Source organism: Schistocerca cancellata, chromosome 11, assembly GCF_023864275.1.
Source record: "Schistocerca cancellata isolate TAMUIC-IGC-003103 chromosome 11, iqSchCanc2.1, whole genome shotgun sequence".
NCBI classification, from domain to species: domain Eukaryota; kingdom Metazoa; phylum Arthropoda; class Insecta; order Orthoptera; family Acrididae; genus Schistocerca; species Schistocerca cancellata.
Window position 1 is genome coordinate 58,293,019 of NC_064636.1, and position 25,771 is coordinate 58,318,789.

Below are 25,771 nucleotides of genomic sequence, written 5' to 3' on the forward strand. Positions count from 1 at the left end.
CAGTCAGTTTGTATCTTCAGGAGTTATGGGAACTGGGGTAAAATCAAAACATTTTTTGATGTGTGTATAACTCTAAGGGTAACACACACTAAAAAAAAAAAAAATTATGTGTGAAAGTTTAACTTTTCTTGTAGCCTCACTGTACGTATATTAATTTAAACCATATCTTCTCTTGTTTTTGTGTTGGTACTAGTCATTGTTGATGTTGCTGCTGGCTGAATACATCACATGTCCTATGCTCTGAATATCTGCTGTCATTGGCTGACGAGATCATCTGCTGTCAACTGCGATGGGCTGACAAAAGTGAATTGCAATCTCAGTTTCAGTGCTTTGGCAACTAATGTGCCGTATTTGGGGAAATTTGTGTTTATACTTCCGTAATACAAAAATATGTAGTGTACATGTTGCCACACACCGAAGATCTTTCCAAACTATGTTGTTATTTGCTGGGTTGTGTTTCCTGAAGTGCTGGGAAGTAAAACCTTTACCTTTCGGATGATTGATATGTTTTACAGCTCCAAGGGAAAGTATGCTGTCACTTAACACAGAAAAAGTTTATTTTTGCCTGGGAATAAGTGTATTTTTAACTGGCAAATCCGAGAATTTGTTTTTCTGCCTATACACCCTGACACTGGATGTTATGATATAGTGTACTGGTGCTCAGACCCACATATCCCTAGTGTAGTGAGCAGAGTGTGTCTTTTTCAGGCTTCCAGAAGGAGGAGGAAGAGGAGGCAGCCCGACTGGAGGAGGAGGAGGCGCGGCAGATCCAGAAGCGTCTGGCCAGCCAGCTGCGGGACGAGGACTTCGGCCTCAGCGCCTTCATCGCTAAGGTCAGGACGTCACCATGTGGGCCGGGCCCACAATGGGATTTCTTTGTAAAAAACAAGATTTTTTAAAAGTATATGATGTTAGTCTCTTTGAAAATACTCTGCATCATTACTATGGCACATGTCCAAATACAGGGTGGCGCACGAAATGTGATACCATTTTGTTTTTGAATATAAACTTTATTGTCAATACAATCTGAAAGGAACATATACTACAATGAAGACCCGTTCATGGAGATTTGTTCTAATTCAGCACGTGCTCAATATGTCCACCATTTCATTTCCTAACTTCCTTCGAATGAACACTGAGGTTAGTGATTACCCTACGACACATGTCTTCCGTAATTTCACTGCAAGCTTGAAGAATAAGTCTTCTGAGCTCCATTAACTCACGTGGACGTTTCGGGAAAATTTTTTCCCTTACATACCCCCAAAGAAAAAAGTCACACGGATTGAGGTCTGGACTATTGGGGGGGGGGGGGGCAATTTTGTCCGTCATTCAAGCGACCTGGAAACCCGAGTGAAATGATCCGCATGTCAAAATGCTCGTGTATGAACTCCAACACAGTGTTTGCAGTATGTGGCCTTGCTCCATCTTGCACGAACCACTGCGTGTTGAAGGGCAAGGCAGTAGCAAGAAGCTGGGGAATGAAGCTATTGCAAAGCACGCTCAAATACCGCTCGCTGTTCACAGTTTCTTCAAAGGAAAAGGGTCCAATAAGTCCGTGACTGGAAATTGCTGCCCACGCTGTAATCCTCGGAGCATAATGTTGTCGTTCATGAAGCACTTGTGGGTTTTCAGTGGCCCAAAAGCGTACATTTTGTTTGTTAACCACACCGTCTAAATGAAAATGCACCTCGTCTGAAAACCAAACGTTGTTGAGAGTTTCTTCCCTATCCTTCGCCCACTGAGCAAACAGTAGTCTCTGCTGCTTGTGTTCTTCAGTGAGCTCCTGTACACAGGTCATCTTGTATGGGTACATATGAAGGTCACTTTTAAGAATGCGTCGAACGGAGCGTCTCGATATTCCCAGTTGTACTGCTGCCTTTCTACACGATTTCCCGGGACTTCTCTGTACAGCAACTCGTACCGCTTCAATATTCTCCGGCGAACAAACAGGCCTGGGCCGAGGTTGCTTTGCTTCCAATACTGTTCCTTCCTGTACAGATTTATCTTACAATGGATGGTCTTCTTGCAAGGGACCCATTGTGTGTTAAACTTTTGTCGAAAACGCCTTTTGAGTCACAGCAAGGCTTTTCGTTTCATGAAAAAGTAACACAATTGCTGATCGTTGCTGTGTCGTCAGTCTTCCATTGTCAGCCATTGCTACTTACTAGTCTCCTAGTGGCAGTATCGTGAATTACACGTCATTTCATAACTCATTTGTTTTTCGAATCTCTGCTGGTACTGCTGTAGAGATCTAAGCGGTATATCTAATATGCGTTGTAAATTGTGAAAGAAACAATTGGTAACACATTTCGTGCTCCACCCTGTATCTATCCTAGCTTTGTAAGCACCTCCTCAATTAATACCCACTAGTGCTGTTGTGGCATTGTGTTTTATACTGTCCACATCATCAAAACGCTTTCTTTTCAAGTCCATTTTCATTCTAGGGAACAGGAAGAAGTCCAAAAGAGCTGAATCTGACAAATAGGTTGCACAGATACAGGTAGTTGTTTTCATCGCGTCCAAAAATTACCGAATATTGAGATCCGTGTGCACAGAAGCATTTAGTGCAAAAAGTGCTTGCCAGAATTTCACAGAACTTGACGTTTTTGTGCAGAGCTTCTGTGCAACCTTTTTGTATCCTCCAAATAGAATTGTTGGTCGACTATCCACTTTTGAGGGTCAAATTTAGAGTGTGCGATCCCTTTGAAGTTAAAAAACAGACAGATCAGCATTGTTTTCTCATTCTGTGTCACATGACAAGCTGTTTTTGGACAAGACGAGCCAGGTGACTTCCATTAACTTGACTGCTGTTCACTTTGCAGTCCTTACCCATATTGCCACAACTCATCACCTGTGATGATTTTGTCGATAAAATTAGGACCGTGTTTGAACGTGTCCTCCATTTCATGACAGGCTCGAATGTGCTGTTCATTTGGATCCTGATGAGAAATCTGGGCACAGACTTTGCTGCCACTCTTTGCATTTCCAAATCGGCATTCAAAATGTACTAAATTACGTCCTAGAACAACTGACATAAGCTGTGTTGTTCACTGATTGTCTGGCATCAATCTTCACTGACGGGATAATGAATTTTGCCGATGTGTTCGTCAGTTTGAGGAGTTGAAGGATGATCAGAACGGACAGATATTCAGTGATCGTTCCCCCTTTTTAAATTGAGAAAACTGTTTGTAAATTTGAGTTTAATTGTGCATGTTTTCTTGTACACTGCATTGTACATTAGTTTCTGCTGGATTCTTGCCAAATAAAGAACAAAACTCTACAGGTGCACATTGGTTGCTAGAGTTGGCAATTTATTCATGTTGAGATGGCACTACAGGCTAAGACCGTTGATATTGTCGTGTAGAAGAAGGTGTAAGTAGCTGAATGATGAACACTAACTTCGAGGTGAGTTTTGAACTCACAACCCCCCTGTGCAACAGTTCAATATCACAACCACTACACCACGGTTCTACTCAGCTTCTTCTGCGACAATATTTTTAGAAACATCAGGAATCCAATACAACAATATTTAAAGAAATATCATTATCGGCCGTCGATATATTGAAAAAAGTATCAATATATCGGCGGAGGAGATACCGACATACTGGGCTACGGAAATATCGGCTGCACATTGTAAATATATTGCCAGTTTTAGAGCTGTATATTTAAATATTGATTTATTATGAGCTGTTTTGTACATCAACAAGCTATCCCCCTTAGAGCAAGAATTGAAAGGAAAACTATGCACGTTCAGCTTGGCAGTAACCACTTTGCTAGCAATGATAACTACAATAAAAGGTCTCCGATGGGTCCTTTGTTCGGTGGTTTCATCACATGCTGGATTTGTTTGGAACTCTTCGTGTTGAATTCCCTGTTTTTTCCATTTCTGCAAACACCAGCAGCCTAGTAGTTGTACATCTTCATCTACATGATTACTCTGCAATTCACATTTAAGTGCTTGGCAGAGGGTTCATCGAACCACAATCGTACTATCTCTCTACCGTTCCACTCCCGAACAGCGCGCGGGAAAAATGAACACCTAAACCTTTCTGTTCAAGCTCTGATTTCTCTTATTTTATTTTGATGATCATTCCTATCTATGTAGGTTGGGCTCAACAAAATATTTTCGCATTCGGAAGAGAAAGTTGGTGACTGAAACTTCGTAAATAGTCTCGCCGCGACGAAAAACGTCTTTGCTTTAATGACTTCCATCCCAACTCGCGTATCATATCTGCCACACTCTCTCCCCTATTACATGATAATACAAAACGAGCTGCCCTTTTTTGCACCCTTTCGATGTCCTCCGTCAATCCCACCTGGTAAGGATCCCACACCGCGCAGCAATGTTCTAACAGAGGACGAACGAGTGTAAAAGGAGGTCCAATGCAATATTCAGAGGTATCCCGTGACTTTTGTCTCCTCATTGTATTTTCAGCACTGCATTAGCTGTTAGCTTAAACATTTTACTTGTGTCGGTGCGTTTAGCACTGAGGCTAGTCCCTTAGCAGCAGTGGTGCGTCATCTACCACTAAAGCCAGGCCTCCATTGGTATAGGTGCCTTTAAAACTACGGTCAAAGCTATACTTGCACTCATGTTTTACCATTGAGGTGTTGGCTTTCTTTGCTCACATCTTTACCAACCGAGCGAGGTGGTGCAACGGTTAGCACAATGGACTCGCATTCGGGAGAATGACGGTTCAAACTCACATCTGGCCATTATGATTTAGGTTTCCTGTGATTTCCCTAAACCGCTTCAGGCAAATGCGGGGATGGTTCCTTTGAAAGGACACGGCTGACTTCCTACCCCATTCTTCCCTATCTGATGGGACTGATGACCTCGGTGTTTTGTCCCCACTCCTAAACAGATTGACCAAACATCTTTACAACTAAGATCACAGCCTTATTTGTAGTGACGTCTTTATCATTAAATTCAGATCATTATTTGCAGTGGTAAATTACCATGGTGATCAGGGCATTTTTTTCATTTCCTTTACTATGAAAGCTGGACATTCATTTCTATTGGTGCATTTACTACTAAGGTGACACCGTTATTGGCAATGTTATGTCTATCGCTATGATCAGAGCACTGTTTTCATTGGAGTTGGTGACAACTTTATGGCATTACCATTAAGATCAGTGCATTAGTTGCATTGGTGCCTTTACTATGAATGCCAAATTTTCATTGGTGTTGACACTTTTACCATAGATTTCAGAGTTTAGTTTCAATTGCTACCTCTATCTCTAAGTTTATCAGGTGTCCCAAAATTCGTGCAAGATTTGTATTTTGCACCATTTGTGCTAACGGAAAAAAAGACATCACAACAGCTGACAACTCTGGATTATTAAAATTAGAGTACTGCATTAAAGAACAGTATATTTTCATTGTTGACCAATATTTTAAAAATAATGAAAGTTTGGCAGCTACAGTGTGCAGTTTTTTTTTTTTTGTTCAAAATATGGTCTGGTATAGTAATTCAACTTCATCAGCTGTGAAGACATTAATTAAAAAATTTAAGGGGACTGGATCAGTTAGTGTTCTTAAACACTCTGGTTGTCCTTCAACAAATTGTTCAACACAAAGCATCAAAGCAATTTGTCAAAGTGTCGCTGAGAGTCCAGGGACATCAAATCGGCACTGTGGCCGAGCATTTGACATTTTGAGGAGGTCTATACAGTGTGTTCTCATGAGAGATATGCATTTTTGTGCTCATGAAGTTCAGTTGACTCAAGAACTAAAGCCTACTCACAATGCGCAGTGAATAGACTTTGTTGAATGGATTATGGAACAACAAGTGGATGCTAGTTTTTCAGACAAAATCATCCTCACCATTGCATCTCACTTTCATCTTGGTGACTCGATTAATTGCCAAAATTGTCTCATTTGGGGTTCAGAAAATCCATGAGATTTTGTTGAGAAATGAATGCATCCAGAACATGTCACTAGTTGTTGCAAATTTTGGGCTGAAGTCATCATGAGACCATTCTTATTCAAAAATTTATCTGATTTAGCCATAACTGTTAATGGTGCCCACTATAATGGCATGATAACCCACTTGTTTGTACCTAAATTGCAGGATATAGACTTGGACAATATGTGGTTTCAACAAGACATTCCATGTGCAATATAGCGTGAGAAATAATTACTACACAAGTCATTTCCCCATCATGTAATTTCCCGTTTTGGTGATAAGAATTGCCCACCAAGATAAAACAGTTTAAAGATGTTGGACTTTTTTTAAGTATTAAGGTTTATGCAGAAAAGCCCATGATCACCCACACCTCAAAAGAGGAAACTGAGCACTGTGTTAATAAAATTCAGCCTTATTAATGCAAAACAGTCATGGAAAATTTTGACAAAATAGTGTGTACTTAACCCTATAATCTGAATATAATAGAGGGAAACATTCCACAAGAGAAAAATATATCTAAAAACAAAGATGATGTGACTTACCAAACGAAAGCGCTGGCAGGTTGATAGACACACAAACAAACACAAACATACACACAAAATTCAAGCTTTCGCAACCAACGGTTGCTTCGTCAGGAAAGAGGGAAGGAGAGGGGATGATCTTCCCCTCTCCTTCCCTCTTTCCTGACGAAGCAACCGTTGGTTGCGAAAGCTTGAATTTTGTGTGTATACACAAAATTCAAGCTTTCGCAACCAACGGTTGCTTCGTCAGGAAAGAGGGAAGGAGAGGGGATGATCTTCCCCTCTCCTTCCCTCTTTCCTGACGAAGCAACCGTTGGTTGCGAAAGCTTGAATTTTGTGTGTATGTTTGTGTTTGTTTGTGTGTCTATCAACCTGCCAGCGCTTTCGTTTGGTAAGTCACATCATCTTTGTTTTTAGATATAACCCTATAGTCTATACTTTATGAATCAATAAAAATCTATAGTTGCTGATAATAAACTGATGTTTATCAAAATTGCTTCTTGTATGAATTTGGGACAAACTTTAGATCCAGATTTGTGTCTATGCTTTTACTATTAAGGTAAGACTTTCTTGTGTATTGCTGCCATTGCCACTAAGACAAGACTTTTAAAAAATGTGAAAGGTAGCCAATTCCTTTTGTATTTTAGAACCAAGTGCCATGTTTTTTTTTTTTCAAATGTATTATGTATAACTTCTTTATATACCTTGGTTAAATTTTTATATATGCTCCTTGCTGCCAGCACAACAGCTTGACATATATGTAGCTGTGATTCTGTTACTGTAAATTGTCAATTTGTGCTTACAGCAATCACATGCAGTGTGTTTGTTTCTGGACATACCATGACATTATGCTTCTATGAATAAGATACTGGCATGTGCTGAACCAGTACTAAGTAAGTTTCTGTAATATGTTTCTTATACTTTACATAAATGTATAGTCAAAGTCTGCAGGTGTATAATATACCTAATTTTGTAGGCTTCTGAAGATGACAAATTAATTTGTCGAAACTGACAAGGTATAACAAAACTATATTTGCAACTGATGACTGAATTTTATTCTGAAAAACTATTATTTCCCTAGGTGGCTTTGCCATTAAGGTGAGACTTTTATTTCTCTTCGTGGCTTTAGCACAAAGGTCAAAGCTTTCTTTCCTTTGGTGCTCTTATATTTTGGGTCAAAACTTTATTTATATCAGTGGGTTTACCACACAAATCAAAGGACTGATCAGTTCTGGTCTTGCTTCCATTATTGCAGAAGTATGAATTTTGATAACCTCAGGCAAAACATCTGTGTCTGTACTTGGCTTTGGCTTTGGGGAATCTTAGAAAGGTCACAGTTTTCATTTGACTTGCCATCACAGCCATTTTCACAGCTTTTTTGCCAATGCTCCTTTCAACATTTTAGTTCACTATGACCTTGATGCCCTAATTGTCAAATTCAGACTAAGTGTCAATTTTGGGAATGGTTCCTTTTTGAAGAAAATCGATAATTTTACTGATTCTGACCCTAGTAGAAGGGCACAGAAAACAGAGCAGCACCCTGGTCCAGAGGCTGAGTCAATATCGACAAAAGTTGTTTATTGGTATGTCACGGAAGAGTGAATTATACCTAACACATTGTGCTATGATACTTGCTGTATGCATCAGGAGTGTGGGTAATGAAGAAAAGGCATATACACAAGTTACAGACTTGCAAGATGACATTTTAAAGATGCAGGATAGGCCTAATAAGATCTGATAGAGTAAGGAGTGAGGAGTGAGGAAGTGACAGAAATAGTGAAAGAGAAGCCTGTGCTAGACACAATAGAAAAGTGATTGCTTCTCAGCACGTAGAAGAGATGTTGAATCCCAAACAGCCACAACAAAAATAATGCTAAACATGAGCTTTCAACCAAAAGGTCTTCTTCTGATGTAGAAAACACACATATTCACACATAACTCACACGCATAGGACCATTGTCCATGGCCACTGATGCTAGACCAGAGACAGTGGTCATGTGTTTCAGAGTTGGTTATCGTTGTACCTGTCTGTGAATCAACATCTCCTCAATATGGTGAGTAGCAGTCTACGCTTTTAATCGAAAATATTTAATTTTTGAAAATGCACTGTTATTGAACAGATAAAAAAACGTACTCGTCAAGTGGCAGCAGGAGAACACACAAATAAAAGGTATTATGAATGCAAGCTTTTGGAGCTAGTCGCTCCTTCTTCTGCAAGAATGGTTGAAGGGGAAGTTGTTGTTGTTGTTGTTGTGGTCTTCAGTTCTGAGACTGGTTTGATGCAGCTCTCCATGCTACTCTATCCTGTGCAAGCTTCATCATCTCCCAGTACCTACTGCAACCTACATCCTTCTGAATCTGCTTGGTGTATTCATCTCTTGGTCTCCCTCTTCGATTTTTACCCTCCACGCTGCCCTCCATTGCTAAATTTGTGATCCCTTGATGCCTCAAAACATATCCTACCAACCGATCCCTTCTTCTGGTCAAGTTGTGCCACAAACTTCTCTTCTCCCCAATCCTATTCAATACCTCCTCATTAGTTACGTGATCTACCCACCTTATCTTCAGCATTCTTCTGTAGCACCACATTTCGAAAGCTTCTATTCTCTTCTTGTCCAAACTGTTTATCGTCCATGTTTCACTTCCATACATGGCTACACTCCATACAAATACTTTCAGAAACGACTTCCTGACACTTAAATCTATACCCGATGTTAACAAATTTCTCTTCTTCAGAAACACTTTCCTTGCCATTGCCAGTCTACATTTTATATCCTCTCTACTTCGACCATCATCAGTTATTTTACTCCCTAAATAGCAAAACTCCTTTGCTACTTTAGGTGTCTCATTTCCTAATCTAATCCCCTCAGCATCACCTGATTTAATGCGACTACATTCCATTATCCTCATTTTGCTTTTGTTGATGTTCATCTTATATCCTCCTTTCAAGACACTGTCCATTCTGTTCAACTGCTCTTCCAAGTCCTTTGCTGTCTCTGACAGAATTACAATGTCATCGGCGAACCTCAAAGTTTTTACTTCTTCTCCATGAATTTTAATACCTACTCCGAATTTTTCTTTTGTTTCCTTTACTGCTTGGTCAATATACAGACTGAATAACATCGGGGATAGGCTACAACCCTGTCTCACTCCTTTCCCAACCACTGCTTCCCTTTCATGCCCCTCGACTCTTATAACTGCCATCTGGTTTCTGTACAAATTGTAAATAGCCTTTCGCTCCCTGTATTTTACCCCTGCCACCTTCAGAATTTGAAAGAGAGTATTCCAGTTAACGTTGTCAAAAGCTTTCTCTAAGTCTACAAATGCTAGAAACGTAGGTTTGCCTTTTCTTAATCTTTCTTCTAAGATAAGTCGTAAGGTTAGTATTGCCTCACGTGTTCCAACATTTCTACGGAATCCAAACTGATCTTCCCCGAGGTCCGCTTCTACTACTTTTTCCATTCGTCTGTAAAGAATTCACGTTAGTACTTTGCAGCTGTGACTTATTAAACTGATAGTTCGGTAATTTTCACATCTGTCAACACCGGCTTTCTTTGGGATTAGAATTATTATATTCTTCTTGAAGTCTGTGGGTATTTCGCCTGTCTCATACATCTTGCTCACAAGATGGTAGAGTTTTGTCATGACTGGCTCTCCCAAGGCCATTAGTAGTTCTAATGGAATGTTGTCTACTCCCGGGGCCTTGTTTCGACTCAGGTCTTTCAGTGCTCTGTCAAACTCTTCACGCAGTATCTTATCTCCCATTTCATCTTCATCTACATCCTCTTCCATTTCCATAATATTGTCCTCAAGTACATCGCCCTTGTATAAACCCTCTATATACTCCTTCCACCTTTCTGCCTTCCCTTCTTTGCTTAGAACTGGGTTGCCATCTGAGCTCTTGATATTCATACAAGTGGTTCTCTTCTCTCCAAAGGTCTCTTTAATTTTCCTGTAGGCAGTATCTATCTTACCCCTAGTGAGACAAGCCTCTACATCCTTACATTTGTCCTCTAGCCATCCCTGCTTAGCCATTTTGCACTTCCTGTCGATCTCATTTTTGAGACGTTTGTATTCCTTTTTGCCTGCTTCATTTACTGCATTTTTGTATTTTCTCCTTTCATCAATTAAATTCAGTATTTCTTCTGTTACCTAAAGATTTCTACTAGCCCTCGTCTTTTTACCTACTTGATCCTCTGCTGCCTTCACTACTTCATCCCTCAGAGCTACCCATTCTTCTTCTACTATATTTCTTTCCCCCATTCCTGTCAATTGTTCCCTTATGCTCTCCCTGAAACTCTCTACAACCTCTGGTTTTTTCAATTTATCCAGGTCCCATCTCCTTAAATTCCCACCTTTTTGCAGTTTCTTCAGTTTCAATCTGCAGTTCATAACCAATATATTGTGGTCAGAATCCACATCTGCCCCTGGAAATGTTATACAATTTAAAACCTGGTTCCTAAATCTCTGTCTTACCATTATATAATCTATCTGATACCTTTCAGTATCTCCAGGATTCTTCCAGGTATACAACCTTCTTTTATGATTCTTGAACCAAGTGTTCGCTATGATGAAGTTGTGCTCTGTGCAAAATTCTACAAGGCGGCTTCCTCTTTCATTTCTTCCCCCCAATCCATATTCACCTACTATGTTTCCTTCTCTCCCTTTTCCTACTGACGAATTCCAGTCACCCATGGCTATTAAATTTTCGTCTCCCTTCACTACCTGAATAATTTCTTTTATCTCGTCATACATTTCATCAATTTCTTCATCATCTGCAGAGCTAGTTGGCATATAAACTTGTACTACTGTAGTAGGCATGGGCTTTGTGTCTATCTTGGCCACAATAATGCGTTCACTATGCTGTTTGTAGTAGCTAACCCGCACTCCTATTTTTTTATTCATTATTAAACCTACTCCTGCATTACCCCTATTTGATTTTGTATTTATAACCCTGTAATCACCTGACCAAAAGTCTTGTTCCTCCTGCCACCGAACTTCACTAATTCCCACTATATCTAACTTTAAACTATCCATTTCCCTTTTCAAATTTTCTAACCTACCTGCCCGATTAAGGGATCTGACATTCCACGCTCCGATCCATAGAACGCCAGTTTTCTTTCTCCTGATAACGATGTCCTCTTGAGTAGTCCCCGCCCGGAGATCCGAATGGGGGACTATTTTACCTCTGGAATATTTTACCCAAGAGGACGCCATCATCATTTAATCATACAGTAAAGCTGCATGCCCTCGGGAAAAATTACGGCTGTAGTTTCCCCTTGCTTTCAGCCGTTCGCAGTACCAGCACAGCAAGGTCGTTTTGGTTAATGTTACAAGGCCAGATCAGTCAAGCATCCAGACTGTTGCCCCTGCAACTACTGAAAAGGCTGCTGCCCCTCTTCAGGAACCACATGTTTGTCTGGCCTGTCAACAGATACCCCTCCGTTGTGGTTGCACCTACGGTACGGCCATCTGTATCGCTGAGGCACGCAAGCCTCCCCACCAACGGCAAGGTCCATGGTTCATGGGGGGGAAGGGGAAGTAAGAGGGATGAAAGAAAAAGATTTACTTGCAACTGGCTGCTGTCACAGCCATGTTCATTTTATGAAAACAAAATCCAGAAACTGTCTACAGGGTGTTACAAAAAGGTACGGCCAAACTTTCAGGAAACATTCCTCACACACAAATAAAGAAAAGATGTTATGTGAGCATGTGTCCGGAGACACTTAATTTCCATGTTAGAACTCATTTTAGTTTCGTCAGTATGTACTGTACTTCCTCGATTCACCACCAGTTGGCCCAATTGAAGGAAGGTAATGTTGACTTCGGTACTTGTGTTGACATGCGACTCATTGCTCTACAGTACTAGCATCAAGCACATCAGTACGTAGCATCAACAGGTTAGTGTTCATCACGAACGTGGTTTTGTAGTCAGTGCAATGTTTACAAATGCGGAGTTGGCAGATGCCCACTTGATGTACGGATTAGCACGGGACAATAGCCGTGGCACGGTACGTTTGTAACGAGACAGATTTCCAGAACGGAGGTGTCCCGACAGGAAGACGTTCGAAGCAATTGATCGGCGTCTTAGGGAGCACGGAACATTCCAGCCTATGACTCGCGACTGGGGAAGACCTAGAACGACGAGGACACCTGCAATAGACGAGGCAATTCTTCGTGCAGTTGACGATAACCCTAATGTCAGCGTCAGAGAAGTTGCTGTTGTACAAGGTAATGTTGACCACGTCACTGTATGGAGAGTGCTACGGGAGAACCAGTTGTTTCCATACCGTGTACAGCGTGTGCAGGCACTATCACCAGCTGATTGGCCTCCACGGGTACACTTCTGCGAATGGTTCATCCGACAATGTGTCAATCCTCATTTCAGTGCAAATGTTCTCTTTACGGATGAGGCTTCATTCCAACGTGATCAAATTGTAAATTTTCACGATCAACATGCGTGGGCTGACGAGAATCCGCACGCAATTGTGCAATCACGTCATCAACACAGATTTTCTGTGAACGTTTGGGCAGGCATTGTTAGTGATGTCTCGATTGGGCCCCATGTTCTTCCACCTACGCTCAATGGAGCACGTTATCATGATTTCATACGGGATATTCTACCTGTGCTACCTTTACAAGTACGGCACAACATGTGGTTCGTGCACGATGGAGGTCCTGCACATTTCAGTCGAAGTGTTCGTACGCTTCTCAACAACAGATTCGGTGACCGATGGATTGGTAGAGGCGGACCAATTCCGTGGCTTCCACGCTCTCCTGACCTCAACCCTCTTGACTTTCATTTATGGGGGCATTTGAAAGCTCTCGTCTACGCAACCCTGGTACCAAATGTAGAGACTCTTCGTGCCCGTATTGTGGACGGCTGTGATACAATACGCCATTCTCCAGGGCTGCATCAGCGCATCAGGGACTCCATGCGACGGAAGGTGGATGCACGTATCCTCACTAACGGAGTACATTTTGGACATTTCCTGTAACAAAGTGTTTGAAGTCACGCTGGTAGTTCTGTTGCTGTGTGTTTCCATTCCATGATTAATGTGATTTGAAGAGAAGTAATAAAATGAGCTTTAACATGGAAAGTAAGCATTTCCGGGCACATGTCCACATAAAATATTTTCTTTTTTTGTGTGTGAGGAATGTTTACTGAAAGTTTGGCCGTACCTTTTTGTAACACCCTGTATACATGAGGAAAAATGTGTTCCGTGTTCAGGAGACTATACAGAAAAATAAGTTCATGCGTATGAATTTTTCTGAATCTTAAATAAACGTGTAACGAAGTTCCATTTTATATTTGTTTCACCCTTGTACCTAGGGATTACAATTGTCCATCCTCTTGTGGAACACTGCTGTGCAGGGTATACTTACCAGATAGGACTGACAGAGGACATAGAAAAGTTCAAAGAACAGTAGCTTGTTTGTGTTATTGTGGAATAATGGAGAGAGTGCCACAGATATAATAGGTGAATGACGATCAATAAAATGAGCTTTCGTCCATTGCAGTGAAAGATTTTCATGAAATTTCAATTACCAACCTTCTCCTCAAAATGTGAAACTATTTTGTTGACTTGCGCCTACATAGGGGAGAAATGACCATCTTAAAAATCAGGAGAGCGCACGTGGAAAGATTTAGGTGTCCATTTTTCTAACATGCTGTTCGAGTGTCCAACGGTCAGAAATAGTCTGAAAGTGGTTCTACGAAGCTTCTGTCAAAAAGAAAACTGTGAATTCCACAACAGTCATGTAAATGTAAGTGTGGAGTGGACTGAGAAGTTAAATGTAATATTATTAACTGTTATTCTGTATATGCAGATTTTGTAGTTTATACATTCTCTGTTATTCATTAGTACCATTGTTTTGTATGGTTATAATAATACCGTATGTCTCACTGTAACCTAAATAAAAATTGTTGGTAAATTGTTGATTTTTGCCTTTTTCTTCCGGCTGTTACATAATCACGTGAGTGTATCAGTTCAGTGTATCAGTTCTCACACTCATTGGGTTTCACAGGACGAGAAGGGTGAAGAGAAGGCGGAGGCAGAGGAGGTGATTGCGACAGACCTGACAAAGCTCTCGAAGAGGCAGAAGCTGTCACTCGTGCAGAAAGAGTCACCAGAATTCTTCGCACTCACTCGGGACTTTTCTGGTGAGTTCACACTGAAGCCTTATTTTATGTCCTGAACCCTCGGTCTTTCATTGAAATTAGCACTCTGACAAACCTCGTCGTAAGTACTCCGAGTCTGTTTGTCATTATCTGCTAGCGTGGCTGTTATGTGTGTGGCAAGACATCGTGAACATTATACGTAAACACGATTATTAGTGAAAATATGAGTCATAATGTCAGAAAGCATTTTGCAGTTGATACTTTTAATGAAATCTTGGAGTTTGACCCGTGACTTGTGCTCCATTGCCGTCTGTTATCCTGCAGCAGTGTTTAATGCTGCTTTCTAGACGTGTGATTACACTGTCAGTCAGGAGTTTTCAGTGTGTACAGGTCTGGTCCTATTGGAGTAGCACTACTCGTATAGTCGATTGTAAAAAAAATAGTATTGCACCTTCAATACAAAGTAGAATAGAGTGCTACTCACCACGTAGAGGAGGCAATGAGCGACGGACAGGCACAAAAGTCCTTCGTCAAAATACCTAGGGACACTTTTCACTGACAACTCACCACGGCCTAGGACAACTGCTTCGGTCCAGATATCTCTCCAGACAGTTCCAGATTCGACTGTACAAAACCCTGATCCAGCCTGTTGTTTTATATGGCTGTAAGACGGGAATTATCCGGAAACAGGACTTCCATAAGCTCCTCGTTTTTGAGAGAAAAATGCTTCGGAAGATCTTCGGTCCGGTTCTGGATGCAAACACAGGCTAATGGAGGATCAGATACAACCGAGAGCAGAAACTGTCAAAGCCAAACGAATGGACTGGGCCGGCTATGTGGCCCGGATGGAAGATCGCAGATGGCCTCGGAAGCTCCTGTATTTCACACCTACAGGAAAGAGACCCCCAGGTAGACACAAGAAGCGTTGAAGGGATGGGCTCCGTGAAGATTTAAACCAAGTGTCAATAGATCTGGACGGATGGCGGATAGCAGCAATGGACAGAATACAGCGGAGGAGGAAAGTTGTGGAAGTGTGTGGTCCACTGGGTCTGATCACGTAGTAGTAGTTGTAAATATGTCTGCTTGTGTCTGTTATGTGCGGATGGATATGTGTGTGTGTGTGTGTGTGTGTGTGTGTGTGTGTGTGCGCGCGCGCGCGAGTGTATACCTGTCCCTTTTTCCCCCCAAGGTAAGTCTTTCCACTCCCGGTATTGGAATGACTCCTTACCCTCTCCCTTAAAACCCACATCCTTTCGTCTTTCCCTCTCCTTCCCTCTTTCCTGATGAAGCACCCGTGGGTTGCGAAAGCTTGAAATTTGTGTGTGTGTTTGTGTTTGTTATTGTTATTGTTTCTATCAACGTACCAATGCTTTCATTTGGTAAGTTACAGAATCTTTGTTTTTTTTATATATTTGTTTTTAGATATGTCTGCCATTTGTGTGTATATGTGCGGATGGATATGTGTGTGTGTGTGCGAGTGTATACCTATCCTTTTTTACCACTAAGGTAAGTCTTTCCGCTCCCGGGATTGGAATGACTCCTTACCCTCTCCCTTAAAACCCACATCATTTCGTCTTTCCCTGTCCTCCCCTCTTTCCTGATGAAGCAACCTTGGGTTGTTTAAAGAGAGAGAGAGAGAGAGACACACACACACACACACACACACACACACACACACACACACACAAAGAAAGAGAGAGAGAGAGAGAGAGAGAGAGAGAGAGGGAGAATTGCAGCACCAAAAAGGACGTGTACAACATTATCAAAAGTTGGTAGGCACGTTTCCACATCTCAAAGATAATGTCTATTCAAATTTCACACCCGTCACATGTTACCTTTGAGACTGGATATGGTGAATTGGTGTTAGTTAAGAATGCCTTTAAAGGCAACAAAGGCACCATTATCAACAATTCACTGAGTTTGAACGTGGTTGTGTTATAGGGCTACTAGAAGCCGGATGTTCCTTCTGTGATATTGCAGAAAGACACGGTAAGAATGTAGCAACTGTACACGATCGCTGGCAGCAGTGGTCAGGAGGATGTACGGTCGCGAGAAGACCGGGCTCCAGACAGCCACGTGGCACTACTCGGAGGGGAGACCGTCGTGTTCGGAGTACGGCTCTGACACATCGTACTGCATCTGCGGCAGCAGTTTGAGCAGCTGTCGGTCCCACGGTGACACAGTGAACTTTTACAAATCGATTATTTCGAGGACAGCTCTGAGGCAGATGACCTGTAATGTGCATTCTGCTGACCTCAAACTGTCACCGTTTGCGACTTAACTGGTGTCAAGTGAGAGCTCACTGAGGGGCAGTATGCAGGCCTGTCGTGTTTTGTGACGAAAGCTGGTTCCGCCTCTGCGCCAGTGGTGGCCTCGAGTTGGTGAGGAGGCTGGTCGAGGACCTACATCCGACCTGTCTGCGGTATTGACACATCTCACCTACACCTGGAGTTATTTTGTATGACAGCAGGAGTACTCTCGTGGTTATACTACACACCCTGCCTGCAAAATTGTATGCCAATCTGGTGATTTGGCCTTTTGTGCTGTCATTCACAGTGTTCCAGGGGTTGTTTTCCAACAGGATAACATCACCACATACCGCTGTTGTAACGCAACACGCTCTACAGAGTGTCGACACGTTGTCTCGGCCAGCTCAATCACCGGATCTGTCCCCAATTGAGTACGTACCTGACATCATCAAACGACAACTTTGGCGTCATCCACATCCCTGTATTGACCGACCGAGTGCAACAGATGTGGAACTCTACCCCACAAACTGACCTCCGGCAACAGTACGACACAGTGTGTGCTCATTTGCATGCTTAGATTCAACATTCTGGCAGTTATGCCAATTATTACTGTATCAGCATTTCACATTTGCAGTGCCTGACTTTGGGTTTACATTAACATCTTATCTTGCAGTGTTAATCACTTAAGCCTAGTTTACACGACGACATTGAATTGCGCCACCCGCTGCATGGAATGAGCTGCACGCAAGTGGTTTCATATTTGGCTGTAGACATGGCAACACCTGTGTATACCTGAGTTTCGTCGTTTTGTGGGTCCCTGAACCGTGTCTGAAATGAAAGTTTTGGCAGCTGCACGCCGCAAGAGTTGTGATGGAGTTAAAGCTTGTTGCGTGGAATTGCTGCATAAGAAAAAAATAAGAAACGTGTTTCGATTCGTGACTGGATGAAGAAAAGACATCAGCTCGGTTGCTCAGCATCCTTGCTGAAATAATTTATAATGGAAGATCCAAGAAGTTCTTTTAATTATCTTAGAATGCTACCAGAACTGTTCACGTTTCTTCTAAATAGAGTTAATTGTGGGATAAGGGATGGAGGTAATGTAATGCATGAAGCTCTGTTGCCAGAACTGAAATTACATATCATATTGCATGCATTACAATTGAGAACACTCGGTATGTTATAAGATACGGTTTTAGTTGGTGATGACGCCATTTCATTAACACCAATAATTATTAACATTAACAGTAATAATTATTAAAATTAGCAACAATAATTACTCGAAGCAGGCCACATTAAGAAGAGAATGATTTGCAAATTATTCTCTTGAAGAGAGATCTGTACAGTGGCAATATTTCAAAATTCAAACAGATGTGAATGGGGAGCAGTGCAGCAACGTTTTAAATAGATGAATATTGAATAAAGAATGCAGCTTCTTGAATTTGTACAGCCTTCCCTCCTGTCGACAGTATTCCTTAACAAAGAGTTGGTCAACTCAAACGATGGGATTTTTGTCTTGTAGGTGAGAGTATTGCCACAGCTAGAATTACACTTGTTTGTATTTTTCTTAATTCAGTTGTATATGTGCTCCTAACTCAATAAATTTTGCCCTGCAGCTCAGATATTGTCAAACCACCTATGTTATGATCACACACGACTGTCTCAGCGGCAGCAATTGTTGCTCTTTTTTGTAATCAACATCACCAAAGTCCCACAAACACCTATGCAAAGCATAGATATCAAAAAAGCGAACATTATTCTCCGTTTCCCACTTCACATTTCAGTTTTCTACACTCTACAAACACACATAACCTCAAAACCCGTGCAACTAGTGTCGCCAAAGTTGGAACACACCAAAAGTGTTTAGTTTCACCACCGAGTTGCGCAAACACACAGCGCACGTGTGCAGTGGCCGGTAGCGCAGTTGCCTGCAACCTAGTGTTGTCGTGTAAACTAGACTTTACATATGTTACCTAGACAAATGAATTCCTAAAATTTCATTACGTTAAGTATTTTTTGGTGTTGCAATATTTCTTGTGTGTCTGTGTATTCGTACATATTTGTTGTATCTGGATGCTGTGGCAATGCTACAGTCAGTATCAGTAATGGCTGGTGTGAGTAGTCATGATACAGTCTCCCGTACCTTGTCTCCCCAGTCACTCACTGATTGGCCATAAAGAAACTCTTCTCTTATTTCTCTGTACCAGTGCTTAATTTCTAAAAATGTATGTGCTGGAATGTACCTCTTCAACCGTACACTCACCTCTCCACCCTCCACCCCCACCGCTACTCCTGAACCAAAAAAATCGAAAGTTTCAATTTTTGATAATGTGTGATAAAACTGGCAGTGAGAAATCACTTGTTATGAGGGAAGATAAAAAAATAACGCACAATAATTTTATTACCAATAGTTAATAGTTTTTCCGGTGCTCTGTTTGCGAGTGGAACATCTGCGATCTGTTTCTTTCGACCGCTACTTACCGTTGTCGCCCCTATCGGCAAATGGCAGAAGCAAAGTTCTAAACCTTGTATATTTCAAAGTTGTACGTGCAGCCTGTATTGAATGTGTAACTGGCAGCCAACCTAGGCATATGTGGTACTTCTTGATGTGCAACACTTGTATGACTCTGTCGTACCATTAGGACACAGCTGTACTTTTTAATGTTCTACTTTGTTTTTATTATGAATCCATTACGAAGTTACAAAAATAAACATGTTGTTTATTGCACCCACGATTTCATAACATGTGCACTGTGGCTCTGAAGAGGGCTGCTTAGTCACGTCAAAATTCGTAAATCTGTCTATTTACACATGAACGAGGCAATAAAAATTCATATCTGAAGCTTCCTTTACATTCTATTATGTATCTCTCATTGACACACACAACACAAGACATTGCCATGCAACTAGTTTGCCAGTAGCAATCATAAACAAAAGGCGATATATTCTGATAACTGCTGGCCTCGCGGGGGTGGGGGGGAGTTGGAGGGGGGGGGAGTGCAAGCAGAGTTCCCAATTTGCAGCCTCATTCCCAGAGATGATCAGGGTCCTTTGGTTTGGAGCTGAGTGCAGGGTCTCAACCAAAGGCTTTGTTGACTCTGTGACAGTCTTGGCTGCAGCTTTCTAGACCTGCATTATCATGTTTGCCAACAACATTATAATTCTGTCATAGATAGCAAAGGACCTGGAAGAGCAGTTGAAGGGAATGGACAGTGTCTTCAAAGGAGGATGTGAGATAAACACCAACAAAAGCAAAACGAGGTTAATGGAATGTAGTCCAATTAAATTAGGTGATGCTAAGGGAATTAGATTAGGAAATGAGACACTTATAGTAAAGGAGTTTTGCTATTTGGGGAGCAAAATAACTGTAGGTGGTTGAAGTAGAGAGGATATTAAATGTAGACTGGCAATGACAAGAAAAGTGTTTGTGAAGAAGAGAAACTTGTTAAGAACAAGTATAGCTATAAGTGTCAGCAAGTATTTTCTAAAAGTATTTTTATGGAGTGTAGCCATGTATGGATGTGAAACATTGATGATAAATAGTTTAGACAAGAAGAGAATAGAAGCTTTAGAAATGTGGTGCTACAGAAGACAACTGAAGATTAGATGGGTAGATGACGTAACTAATGAGGAGGTACTGAATAGAATTGAGGAGAAGAGTAATTTGTGGCACAAATTGACTAGAAGAAGGGATCGGTTGGTAGGGCATGTTCTGAGGCATCAAGGGATCACAAATTTAGCGTTGGAGGGCAGCGTGGAGGGTAAAAATCGTAGAGGGAGACCAAGAGATGAATACACCAAGCAGATTCAGAAAGATGTAGGGTGCAGTAGTTACTTGGAGATGAAGCAGCTTGCACAGGATAGAGTAACATGGAGAGCTGCATCAAACCAGTCTCTGGACTGAAGACAACAACAACAACAACAACAACAACATCATGTGGGGATTTGTAGGGCTCCTCTTGACAGGCCAGGTATGCACTACACAAAGGAAACAGCTACTCGGGCAGCAAAGTATTTGTGGAATGTACATGAGGGTTTTTTAGGCTAGGCAGTAGTCTGAGGTGTTTTAATGAACATTTGCCAGTCCATATGCAGCAAGGGAAGTCAAACGACGTTCAGAATAAAGACACTTTGACTGTCAGAATTTTATCAGTAAACTGTTTAAGCATCTGTAGTGAAGTTCCCGAATTTACTGCCCTTCAGGAAAGTCCTCGCACTCAAATTATTCTTGAGACCGAGAGTTGGCTGAAATCTGAAGTGGAAAGCTCTGAGATATTTAGGGAATTCTGGAACTTATGTTGGAAGGACAGATTAGTGGCCATAGGAGTGGGAGTGTTCATTGCATTTGACAAAAATATTGTCTCAATTGAGATCGAAGTTGAGTGTGACAGTGAAGTTAAATGGTCGCACATAACAGATGTAGTGAAACCGAGCTAATCGTCAGACGTTTTTACTGGCCACATGATTCTGCTGTGACAGTTCTAGACTCATTCAAACAGTATATGATCAGTAGTGCATAAATATCCAGATCACGCAATACTGGTTGGAGGCGACTTTAACCTGCCGAGTGTAGTATATGTGTCTGTGGATTCAATGTGGGGAGTACAGACAGAGATTCATGGGAAATACTTTCGAACACGTTTTCTGAAAACTCTTCAGCAGATAGCTCGGCAGCCCACACACAGTGAAAATATCTTACACCCTGTGGCTACAAATAGGCCGGATCTTATTGAGAATGTCAGTATAGAAACGGGGATTAGTGATCGTGACGTCATTATAGCAACTGTGATTACGAAACTTATTTAATAAGGCAAGAAGGCTAGGAAAGTGTTTCTGCTAGATAGAGTAGTTAAGTTGTTATTAACATCTCACTTAGACAGTGAATTGGTGTCACTTAGTTCCAGTAAGATGGATGTAGAGGAATTATGGCCAAAGTTTAAGCAGATTGTAAATCGTGGTCTGGAGAGTTATATGCCTAGTAAGTGAATAAAGGATGGGAAAGACCCACTGTGGTTTAGAAACGAAATTTGGTGAATGCTGAGGAAGCTGAGGCTGTTGCACTCTCGGTTCAGAAGGGAATGCATAAATGACAACTAGTGAAGGTTAGTAGAGATTCGTGTGTCTGCGAAAAGATCTATGCGTGAAGTATGCAACAACTATCACTGTCATACATTAGCAAAAGATCTGACGGGGAACCTGAGAAAATTCTGGTTGTACGTAAAATTGCTAAGCGGTCTAAGGTTTACATTCAGTCCATTGTTGACCTGTCTGGTGTGGCAGTTGAAGATAGCAAAATGAAAGCTGAAGTTTTAAATTTCACGTTCGAGAAATTGTACACACAGGAGAATTGTACAAACATACTGTCATTTGACCATTGGACAGAACTCCCATATGGAGTACATAGTAATAAGCATAAACAACTGAAAGATTTGAAAGCAAATAAATTACTAGGTCCGGATGGAATCCCAGTTTGATTTCACAAAGAGTGCTCTACGGCATTGGCCCCTTACCTAGCTTGCATCTGTCGTGAATCTCTTGCTCAGCGTGAGGTCTCAAGTGACTCTAAAAAGCGCAGGTGCCTCCAATATACAGGGTGAGTCGCGTAAGACGTAACACTCCCTTTATTCCGGGGGCGATTGCACGTATCGGCATGTGGTTTTCGGTGAATCGTAGCGGACTGTGGGGCACGTACATTGGTACGTGCACAATAATCACAACGTTTATATTGACCGAGATAATGAGGCAAGTACATGTTTTTTAAATGGGATGCTATACTTTTTTTACCATCATTCGAACGCTCTGGAAAAGACGCGTATAGTGATGTAATGCGTGTTGCTATTGTGATTCAAACTTTGCTTAAAAGAGGGCGGATGAGGATTTACCTATGTAGCCTAGGCCGTGCATGCTGCATAGAGCACGGCAACTCGGCCTGCGGGTCTTGCGAGGCGTGTTTACGGTCTGCAGCCACTTCCGACCACCTCGACCTTCAGTCGTACAATATTTCCCAGCCTCTTTTAAGCGAAGTTTGAATCACAATAGCAACATGCGTTATATCACTATACGCATCTTTTCCAGAGTGTTCTGATGATGCTAAAAAAAAGTATAGTTTGCCGATACGTGCAATCGCTCTGGAATAATGGGAGTGTTAAGTCTTACGCGACTCACCCTGTATAAGGAAGGTAAAAGAATGGACCTGCAAAGCTACAGACCAATATCCTTAATTTCTGTTTGCTGCAGAATGCTTGAACATATTCTCAGTTTGAATATAATTGACTTTCTTGAGACGTGCACGAATCGGCACGGTTTTAGAAAGCATTGCTCTTGCAAAACTCAGCTTGCCTCTTTCTTGCACGGTATACTGAGAACTGTGGATGAAGGGCAACAGGCAGATTCCACATTTGTAGCTGTCCGGAAAGCATTTGACACGGTGCCCTGTTGCAAGCTGGTAGCGAAGGTACGAGCATACGGAATAGGTTCATAGGCATATGAGTGGTCCCAAGACTTACTAAATAACAGAACCCAATATATTGTCCTTGACGGTGAGTGCTCGTCAGAGACAAGGGTATCATCAGGAGTGCCTCAGGGAAGAGTGGTAAGAGTGCTGTTGCTCTCTGCAGGGTGAAAAGTATTTAAAACGACAAACTCTGGGACATCAAAACAAATATTTTTCCCCAATGTAATTTTTTCCTATGAGGATTATTTAAACCAGTAGAGGCCATATTACGCTCTTCAGTTGTTAGAGGCCGTATTACGATCTTCAGTTGTTAGAGGACGAATTACGTTCTTCAGTTGTAGGCAACTGCTGTCCACCAGTGTAGTAGTGCTTTGTCTCTGTTTGCTAATGGAGCGATACACCTGGAGTGAGTACACTGATATGGTTGGTGCGTACTACGTAGCGCACCACAACAGACGAGCTGCACAGCGGGTTTATCGACAACAATATCCTAATCGCCGTATCCCGCATCGTACGACCACTGATGCTGTGTACCAGCAGCTGTGTGAGACCGGGTCATTTTGCAGATTACCTGGACAGGGATGCCGTCTCATGGTAAGAACGCTGCAATTTGAAGAAGCTGTCTTGCAGCATGTGGAGCGGGATCCTTCAATCAGCACTCATGCAATTGTACGTATCGTGAGGACAAATGTAAGAAAATTCCTTCGAGAGCAATTTTTACATCCATTTCACTTACAGACTGTCCACAACCTGGAACCAGTTCATTCTCCACCCAGAGCACAGTTATCGCAGTGGTACCTGGAACAGTGTGAAATGTATGCTACATTTCCATCCTCTGTGTTGTTTACTGATGAAGCAACGTTCGGGTGTCAGGGAGTTTTCAGCATGCACACTTTGCAAGTTTGGAGTGAGGACAACCCACATGCCACAGTTACTAGCGCTCATCAAGTGCGGTTCTTCGTTAATGTACCGAGTGAGGTGGCGCAGTGGTTAGCATACTGGACTCGCATTCGGGAGGACGACGATTCAATCCCGCGTCCGGCCATCCTGATTTAGGTTTTCCGTGATTTCCCTAGATCACTTCAGGCAAATGCCGGAATGGTTCTTTTGAAAGGGCACGGCCGATTTCCTTCCCCATCCTTCTCTAATCCAAGCTTCTGCTCCGTCTCTAATGACCTCATTGTCGACGGGACGTTAAACAGTAATCTCCTCCTCCGCCTCCTCTTCATTAATGTGTGGGTCGGTATTGTTGGAGACTGTTTAATTGGGCCATATCTGCTACCTAGGCCATTAAATGGCAGGCACTGTTACAATTTTCTCGCCAGAGTATTGCCAGAATTGCTGGAAGACGTCCCGCTCCCTACAAGACAACTCATGTGGTTCCAACATGACGGGGCGCCGGCACATTTCAGTCGTCGTGTGCGTCGATTCCTGGAGCGATGGTCCCCAGAAAAGTGGATTGGCAGAGGTGGTCCTGTACCGTGGCCTGCTCGATCCCCAGATATGTCCCCTCTGGAGTTTTTTGTGTGGGGAGAGATGCGCAACCATGTTTACGCAACTCCTGTTGCATCAGAATAGGATCTGGTTGCCTGTATAGTAACAGCAGCAGGAACAATTCAGGATACTTCTGCGGTTTTTGCCCGTGTCAGACAGAACATGATCCGACGGTGTAATCTTTGTTTACGTGTCAATGGAGGCATTTTTGAAAATCTACTGTAATTGAAATTGGGTTGTGTTAATGTGTTGTCTCTTGGTCATAAAAAAATGGAAAAGTGTTTGTTGGTTTAATGAATTTGCCGCCAGATAAATCTTCCTCTACTGGTTGAAATACTACTCATAGGAAAAAAATAACATTAGGGAAAAATATTTGTTTTGATGTCCCCTACAACCTCTCAGAGTTTGTCAGTTTAAATACTTTTCACCCTGTATATACATAAATCATTTGACTGACAGGATAGACATCAATCTATCATTGTTTGCCGATGATGCCGTGGTGTACGGTAAGGTGTCAAAGTTGAGTAACTGTAGGAAGATACAAGATGACTTACACAAAATTTTCTCTTGGTGTGATCAATGGCTGCTAGCACTAAATGTAGAGAAATGTAAGTTGATGCAGATGAGTAGGAAGATCAAATTGATAATGTGCAGATACAGTATTACTACTGTTCTGCTTGACACAGTCAAGTCATTTAAATACCTGGGCGTAACGTTGCAAAGTGATATGAGGTGGAACCAGCATGTGAGAACTGTGTTACGGATGACAGATGGTCAGCTTCAGTTTATTGGGAGAATTTTAGGAAAGGGTGGTTGACCTGTAAAGGAGACCGCATTTAGTACACTGGTAATACCTATTCTCGAGTACTGCTCGAGTGTTTGGGGTCTGTACCATGTCAGATTGAAGGAAGACATCAAAACAGTTCAGAGGTGGGCTTCTAGATTTGTTACCAGTATTGAACAATCTGGGTATTTACGCGCTACTGATTGTAGACTTTCTTTGAATGACTCTAGAACTGTCACAA

General features: G+C 41.9%; 1 protein-coding gene across 1 annotated transcript in view; it reads left to right on the forward strand.

The window, feature by feature from the left end:
* The window catches only part of LOC126108624 (something about silencing protein 10), a 155,766-nt gene that overhangs the window by 58,312 nt on the left and 71,683 nt on the right, over positions 1–25,771 (forward strand). The window contains exons 4-5 of the mRNA XM_049913937.1: positions 709–833; positions 14,459–14,594. Coding sequence (XP_049769894.1) covers positions 709–833; positions 14,459–14,594 — 261 coding nt within the window. The remainder of the gene's footprint in view (positions 1–708; positions 834–14,458; positions 14,595–25,771) is intronic.